Source organism: Zonotrichia albicollis, chromosome 6 (assembly GCF_047830755.1).
Source record: "Zonotrichia albicollis isolate bZonAlb1 chromosome 6, bZonAlb1.hap1, whole genome shotgun sequence".
Taxonomy (NCBI): Eukaryota; Metazoa; Chordata; class Aves; order Passeriformes; family Passerellidae; genus Zonotrichia; species Zonotrichia albicollis.
In genome coordinates, this window is record NC_133824.1 from 38,975,854 (window position 1) to 38,983,963 (window position 8,110).

Genomic DNA, 8,110 nt, shown 5'->3' on the forward strand with positions numbered 1-8,110 from the left:
AGGAGGAATGGAAAAGGGAGCTGCAGGAAGCACCAGGATGGGTAGGAGAGAACCTTACCAGGCTGTGAGGAGCTGAGCCATGTTGAGGATACAGTTGAGGAGGGAGAAGAAGCAGGTGATGGCAGCAGGCTGGTTTTGGCTGTGGTGGGAGCAGAGGACTCTGTGACAGGAGACTCCTTTGCAGCACTGGCTGTTGTTGGGGAAGAAGCCCTGGGCCTCAGGGTTGTAGGTGTGGGCCTGGGGCTGGTGCTGGGAGCTGCTGTGGAGGAGGCTGTGGAAGTGGTGGCAGTGGATGGCAGCCGGGTGCTGAGCGGGCTGCTGGGGGCAGGTGGAGAGCTGGGATGTGGAGAGGCTGTTTCCAGAGGGGCTTCTGTGCTGCTTGGTGGGCTGGCTCCTGTGGAGACAGAGGTCCTGGAGGTGCTGCTGATGGAGGTGGTGGCTGTGATCTTCTCTGTGGTCACAGGCGGCCCGATGTGTGGCACAGTTGGCCGTCCAAGAGTGAAGGCTACCAGGAGGAAAACAGGTCAATTGCGCATTATGACAAGAGTAGCAAATGGAGGTGCTCAGAGGACTCAGATTGTGGATAGAATTTAAAATGGAATGCCAATGCTGTCGTGAGTGTTTCTGGGAAAAAAGGAACACTGAGATTGGGAGTCTTCTCCACAAGCCACTGTCTGGCTTCTGTCCTCAAAAGGGAGGAAATGGATACAGTAGCTTCCAACAGGCAAGTTCCTAGTATTTGTTCTTAGAAGAGCACCCTGTCTGGATATGCATGTGTCCCTTCAAAGAAAAGGGAGAGCTTAATTATAGTCCCCTCTGAGATTGGCAGGGCGGGCTACATGGCAGAAACCAGTTCCCCAGAGCCATAACAAAGTAATGCCATAGTACTGCTCCAATGCAGAAATAAAGGGAGTGTAGAGTAAAAATTAAAACAGGTATGCAGGGAACCTGTGTGGCTGGAAGGGATGAGTACAAAGGGAAGAGCAGCAGGAAGCACCGGGATGGATAGGAGGGAGCCTCACCAGGCTGTGCGGAGCTGAGCCATGTTGAGGACCCAGTTGAGGAGGGAGAAGAAGCAGGCGATGGCAGCAGGCTGGTTTTGGCTGTGGTGGGAGCAGAGGACTCTGTGACTGGAGACTCCTTTGCAGCACTGGCTGTTGTTGGGGAAGAAGCCCTGGGCCTCAGGGTTGTAGGTGTGGGCCTGGGGCTGGTGCTGGGAGCTGCTGTGGAGGAGGCTGTGGAAGTGGTGGCAGTGGATGGCAGCCGGGTGCTGAGCGGGCTGCTGGGGGCAGGTAGAGAGCTGGGATTTGGAGAGGTTTCCAGAGGGGCTTCTGTGCTGCTTGGTGGGCTGGCTCCTGTGGAGACAGAGGTCCTGGAGGTGCTGCTGATGGAGGTGGTGGCTGTGATTTTCTCTGTGGTCACAGGCGGCCCGATGTGTGGCACAGTTGACTGTTTGTGGGTGAAGGCTGCTGGAAGTAAAGGAGAGAGCTTTTGAGGATGAGGGCAGCAAAATTTGAAGCGGAGGTGCACAGAGGCCTCATATTCAGGATACGAAAAAAAACAGCAGGGCTGTGCTGCACTGAGTATTCCCTGGGAAAAATGGAGCACTGAGATTGCGGGCCCTGTCTACAAGCTGTCTGGTTTCTTTCTTAAAAAGTGAGGAAATAGATAGAGTACCTTCTAACAGGCAACATCCCACTACCAATTCCTGGGAGAACACTCTGTGTGAATATGCATTTGCCCCTTCAGGGAATAGGGAGAGTTTAAGGCCAGTTCCCTCTGAGACTGGCAGTTCAGGCTCCATGGGAGAGACCAGTGTCCCAGAGCCCTAAGTAAGTAAGGCCATACCAGTGTTCCAATGCAGAAACACAGGGGATCAAGAGCAAAAACAAAAACAAGTCTGCAAGCAGCTTGTGTCTGGACAGAAAGAATCAAAAATGGAATGCAGGCAGGAGCCTACCAGGCTGTGCGGAGCTGAACCATGTTGAGGATACAGTTGAGGAGGGAGAAGAAACAGGCGATGGCAGCAGGCTGGTTTTGGCCGTGGTGGGAGCAGAGGACTCTGTGACTGGAGACTCCTTTGCAGCACTGGCTGTTGTTGGGGAAGAAGCCCTGGGCCTCAGGGTTGTAGGTGTGGGCCTGGGGCTGGTGCCGGGAGCTGCTGTGGAGGAGGCTGTGGAAGTGGTGGCAGTGGATGGCAGCCGGGTGCTGAGCGGGCTGCTGGGGGCAGGTGGAGAGCTGGGATGTGGAGAGGCTGTTTCCAGAGGGGCTTCTGTGCTGCTTGGTGGGCTGGCTCCTGTGGAGACAGAGGTCCTGGAGGTGCTGCTGATGGAGGTGGTGGCTGTGATCTTCTCTGTGGTCACAGGCGGCCCGATGTGTGGCACAGTTGACTGTTTGTGGGTGAAGGCTGCCAGGAGGGAAGCACAGGTCAGTTGTGGATGAGGACATAATGAGAAGACAAATGTGGTTACTGTAGCTCCAGACTGCGAGCACCAACATCAACAATTACAACATGCTGCACTGAGCATTTATCAGATAGAGGGAGGTGGGACCAAGGGCTCTGCCTTATAGCTGCCCTCTTTTTTTTCTCATAAAAACGCAGGAAAATGACATGCTGCTTTCCAACAGGCATGATGCCTCTTCCTCCTTCTGGAAGCGGAGCCTGTGTGGATGTGCACGTCTCCCAAGGAATAGGAGCACATTAAAGTTTGCCCACTTCAGAACTGACATGGTGGCCAGTGTGGGAGTGACCAGAGCCCCAGGGCAGTACCAAATGACAACCATATCACGCTGCTGATTCAAAAAGAATTTGGAATGGAGAGCAAATTTAAAGAAAATATGCAAGTGGTCTGCACTCATGGAAATGAAAAAGAGAAAAGGGAGAGCATGCAGAAGCAGAAGGACACTTAAGAGAGAACCTTACCAGGCTGTGTGGAGCTGAGCCATGTTGAGGACACAGTTGAGGAGGGAGAAGAAGCAGGTGATGGCAGCAGGCTGGTTTTGGCTGTGGTGGGAGCAGAGGACTCTGTGACTGGAGACTCCTTTGCAGCACTGGCTGTTGTTGGGGAAGAAGCCCTGGGCCTCAGGGTTGTAGGTGTGGGCCTGGGGCTGGTGCTGGGAGCTGCTGTGGAGGAGGCTGTGGAAGTGGTGACAGTGGATGGCAGCCGGGTGCTGAGCGGGCTGCTGGGGGCAGGTGGAGAGCTGGGATGTGGAGAGGTTTCCAGAGGCACTTCTGTGGAGAGAGAGGTTCTGGAGGTGCTGCTGATGGAGGTGGTGGCTGTGATCATCTCTGTGGTCACAGGTGGCCTGATGTGTGGCACTGTTGACTGTTCATGGGTGAAGGCTGCCAGGAGGGAAGCACAGGTCATTTGGTATGTTGCTGGCTTATGAGAAGTTGGGTGTTGTTGACTCTTCTGTTTTTAAGGTTTTGTGCTCAGTTATGGGCCAGGATGGGAGGCCTGGTTCCCACTAAATCTGGTTGGCTTTGGGTTTGGTTTGTTTTTCAGTTAATAAAGGTGTCTATTATCCTAAATATGTTCCATCCTGTCCTGCTTTTCTTTCATAAGTACTTGCTGTTGACTATTTTGAAGGTTGATCTCTAGCAAGTTATCTCATCTCCTTCCTCGAGCAGCTGAGTGGAGAAGAGGTATCACTTTTTTACTGGTACTTGCTGCTGACTTCTCTGGGAGGGATCTCTGGGAGGGCCATGGCTACTGAAGGGATATGGATGCATTGGCCAGGGATGACTCTTATCTTTTTCATGACCAGAGCACTCACCTGGTACTACTTTAGTAGTTGGTGTCTTAGCTCTGGTTGGCTCCCTTGCTACAAAGAAAGGGATGAGAGAAAAGAATGATTGAGTCTTGGGAAGGATTCTAGGCAAAGCATGTTGTGGCATCTCCCAATAGGAGGATCAGTACTAAGACAATTCTGGCACGTGGGTCTAAGTGAAAGAACTTTAGCCTGGAGCTGAGTGTACAGTTTCTTGCCCACCGTCCACTGGTGACTCTTTCCCTCAGGGTCAGCACTGGTCCACAAGGTCATATTTGTTGAATGGCACTTTTCATGGATGTGCCAGGGCCTAGGCATCCTTTGGCTGGAGATGATGCCTTGGGTTATGCCTCTCACTCAAAACTGTAAATTGGAGATGTGTTTCCAGTTTCCCTGCCTTTTGTTCACCCCTGCCCCACTGTGCATTCCCAGGGCAGAACTGTAAGAAGAGAGAGGTGTTTTAGCTTCAATCTTATTGGTAGCTGTAGGGCAGGAACTCCTGGATGCCTGAACCCTCAATAGAGGCCTGTGCCCCAGAGCCAAAGCCCTGAAGTTACAGGGAGAAGGATACAGTCAGGGTCATGTGTGGGTCAGGCCCAGCACCTGCCGGTGTCCCATGGCAATAGCAGGGGCAATTGAGAATGAGTACCAAAACTGAAGCCTTTGTGGGGCATGCTGCTTAGAAGAGAAGGGTGGGAGCTGGAAGAAGCAGGCAGAGCAGCAAGAAGAGCAGGAGAGAGCCTTACCAGGATATGATGTTCCCAGCTGAGTTGAGGAGAGGGAAGAAGCAGATGAGGCTGAAGTGACAGGCAAAGAGGTGGAGCTTGGAAATGTCCTTGTCAGTGGAACTTCTGGGCTGGTGGCAGGGCTGGTCTCTCTCGGGACAGAGGTGCTGCTGGTGGATGTGGCAGGGGTGGTCTGTGTCTGTGTCATGAGGTGCTGCACAGGTTGTGTCAAGGTTGTTCTTAAGTGGGTGACAACTGCAGAGAGAAAAGCGTAAGTTGATTGAGGGTGGGTCTGAAGGGTGCCTCTGACAATTTGACATTCCCTGCCTTTTTCTAAAGCTCCTGAGGAAAGAAGAGCCTTGTTGGATGCACACATTTCCCCTCCCAAGTATTCCAAACTGGGCAAGACCATCATCTGGAAAAGCTGACGTAGGTGAAGCAGAGAGTCTTAGGCCAAAGACATCTCTCTAGTCCCTTTTACTCACCTTCTGGGTAGTGCAGAGTGGTTGCTTCGGTTCCCTCACTCTCTGTGGTGAAAGAATGAATATTAGCAATGGTTGGGAGCTGGAATTGCTTGCACAAAAAGACCAATATATATGCACCCCAACAGTACTATGTGGGAGAAACCTGGATTTGGGAAAGAGTGTACAGCTGCCCTCTCAATACAACAGACTTCCCACCACACACAGTCCTAGCCTGTCAGTTGCAAGTGTAGCAATTCATGTTGTCAAACAGCCTCAGAGGACACTGTCCTTGTTTGTATATCGAGTGGCAGACATTCAAAACGGTTCATATTTTTGGGGGGAGTATTTCTTGCTAAGAAATATATAGGGGCAGGGGCAATATTCTGTGGTCTGTGAGTTTTCAAGAACTTGCTTTGAGGCACAGAGGTATTTTGTATAAATTTGGAGGAACTGTTGGAAGAGAAATTTTAGCTTTAACATCATATTTTGAGGTCAGATGCTTGCTCCATTGGCAAGATGAATTTCCATTTTAATCACACTTCTTGTCCATGTCCTTTCCTTTCTGTTAGCAATATTTAGACCACTAGTAAGAATGCTTGGCTTTTTTACAAGGAGTATATTTACATATGCCTTGTGAGTGATGGCTTCACCTGACAGATGTAAGAAAGTGCTATTTACCTGCGGTTGTTATTTTAGGCTGGCTGAAAGTTGTGCTCTGAGTTGTGGTTTGAATAGGTATTGAGGAGGTTGCTGTTTCCCTTTTGGTGGTGGTCTTGAAGGGTGATGAGGTGACCCCTGCTTGTTCTGTCTCAGTTGAAGCAGCAGCTGATGAGGCAGAAGGTGATGAGGGAGCAGACTTTGGTGTAGTGGCCATGGTTCTTTTCATTGAGGTAGTCATGGAAGGGGTAGTGATGGTTGTAGTCATGTTCGGTGTGGTAAAAATTGATGTTGTATGTTCTTTTGGGGTAAAGGTAAAAATATAATGTGAGTAACCAATTCATAGAAAAATTAAAACCAGATAAATTATAAAGAAGATATTAATATTTTAGAGATAATTCTTTATTTTTCAAATATTTTCAGTATGACTGTTGTATTCATGTTCTCATAAGCTTACTAAATATTTCTGAGGTTACATTTGTTTTCAATTGTTTCATGTCTGTCTCTGTTCTAATTTTCTATATTTTTCTGTATTAGATTTGTTTAATATATAAGTAGCTATCTTTGTGTCACTTTGGCTAAAGTCCATGTGGGCTTTGTCCATTGGCTTTTATTATGTTTCAAATCAGCCACACTTGCAGCTTTATGCAATTTGTATTGAAAAGCTAAATAACATCATACTATAGCCTCCCCTTGCCTCAGTGCACAAATCATCTGTCACAATGTCAGCTTTCATGTGTTTTGACTCCTTTGGGACCTGTTTTTACCTCTGCTTTCCCTGACAGCCATGGTCCAAGGTGGTTTATTAGCTGAAGTGCATGTTGGTATGAGGCTAAATGAGGCTCCACAAACCACAGAATCAGAATTTGTGCTGGCAGAGTCATCCTGCAGAGAACAGGACTTTGGAAGCCTAGACAAAGATGCTACATCAATACCTGTGTGACTCTGCTTCGGGGCTTGCTTACATTGTTCAGAGCCAACAGACTGGGTGCTCCTTGAACCCCATAAATGAACCAGTGGAAAAGAGGCTGAAGCTGAGCTAATAAAGCCAACTGGAGCCGGGCTTGCTCACTGCTTATAGAACTTCTAATTGTTTATCTCATTTCTCAGATGACTCAGTTTTTGGTTGCATTTTTAACCTAATGCCTATATCCTGTATCTTTTTATGCACTTTCAATCTACACTTCTGAACATTTCTGGTTTACAAACTTCCTTTCTGGAAGCCTGCATTGCCTGCTTCATGATTTGGAGTTTAATGCTTGGAGGCTGTGTGAATTTGAAATGCATTCCTAGGAATGGTATCTCAATGATGTACAGAGGTTTAGAACAAGGTTATAATAATTTATTTTAGACAATAACACTAAAACCTACCAGTAGTTGACTTTATTGTGACAAGAGGTTTTGAGTGTGAAGTTCTTGGAACTGTAATTTTTGCAGTTATTGTTGGATTTGTAGTCTCAGGTGATACAGTTGTTGCAGAAGAAGTACTAGGTACTGCTGGAAGTGTGCTCATGGTGGAGCTTCCTGTTACTTTAGGTCGCACTGTAGTTACTAAGAGAAAAAAAATCAAAATTGAAAGATGAGAAGTAGTCCTCAATAATCTATTGATAACATATATATTAATGGAATTTTTCTAAAGTAAAACAAGTGTTTTTATAGCTATTAGCAGTAGCTACTATTAAAACCCATTACCTTTTAAATTAAATCTTGAAAAGCTGTTATCCATTGCTTCCTTTGCTATTATGTGCAATGAATACATTAAAGAGGTATTCTTGGAAATACCTTTCTCTTGACTTTAAAGTGAATCTGGCATACACCCTAGTTCCTATCAGCAGAGATGGAACAATATTCCAATCCTCTATCAAATAGTATCCATAATTTTATTATTCACACAACCCACAGAATAAAGTTTTCCAATACCACCTGTCTTCAGGGAAATTAGTGGAATTCTAACAAATTTAAGATCAAGATCTGTAGATTCCTTTCCTGTATCAGGCTATAGGGATTTGGTATAGTCAGTCACACCTTTCCATCAAGACTTTCTTCAATTGTTGAAGTGTTGTATGGCCAGTCCCTGGTAAGATTTGGCATAAATTTATGAGAGATCCTTTTCATCATAGAATGACTTGGGTTGTCTTAGACTATTAATCTAATCCACTCCCTCTGCAATGAGCAGAGATGTCTACAACCAGATCAGGTTGTTCAAATGCCTTTCCAGCCTTAATTGAATGCTCCCAGGTAAGGGGATTCAACAGAGTCTCCAGGCAACATCTTCCAGTGTTTTACCAGCCTCATCATAAACAATTTCTTCCTTATATCGAGTTTGAATTTATTCTCTTCTGATTTAAAACCATTACCCCTTGTCCCATCAGAACAGGCCCTACTTAAAAAAGTCTGTCTCCATCTTTCTTATAAGCCCCATTCTAGTTCTGAAAAGCCACAAAGAGATTTCCATGGACCTTTCTCCTCCCCACGCTGAACAACCCCAGATCT

At 47.2% G+C, this 8,110-nt stretch overlaps 1 protein-coding gene across 1 annotated transcript; it reads right to left on the reverse strand.

Annotated features, from left to right (window-relative positions):
• Window positions 1-10: 10 nt before the first annotated feature.
• On the reverse strand, window positions 11-5,885 carry LOC141729276 (uncharacterized). The gene is made up of 5 exons (XM_074542182.1): window positions 5,639-5,885; window positions 4,518-4,751; window positions 3,778-3,825; window positions 2,924-3,343; window positions 11-2,407 (listed from the first exon to the last, which is right to left on the reverse strand). Exons 1-5 carry the CDS (start codon window positions 5,883-5,885, stop codon window positions 1,932-1,934), a joined length of 1,425 nt encoding a protein of 474 aa, XP_074398283.1. The 3' UTR covers window positions 11-1,931.
• Window positions 5,886-8,110: the final 2,225 nt, after the last annotated feature.

Bases quoted from the DNA above. Each gene is read 5' to 3' on its own strand.
- LOC141729276 (XM_074542182.1), bottom strand. From the start codon at position 5,885: ATGACTACAACCATCACTACCCCTTCCATGACTACCTCAATGAAAAGA. The intron at 3,344-3,777 runs GTGAGTGCTCTG...CCCTCCTGGCAG, and splicing joins AACTACTAAAGTAGTACCAG to CCTTCACCCATGAACAGTCA. The intron at 2,408-2,923 runs GTAAGGTTCTCT...CCCTCCTGGCAG, and splicing joins GCTCAGCTCCACACAGCCTG to CCTTCACCCACAAACAGTCA.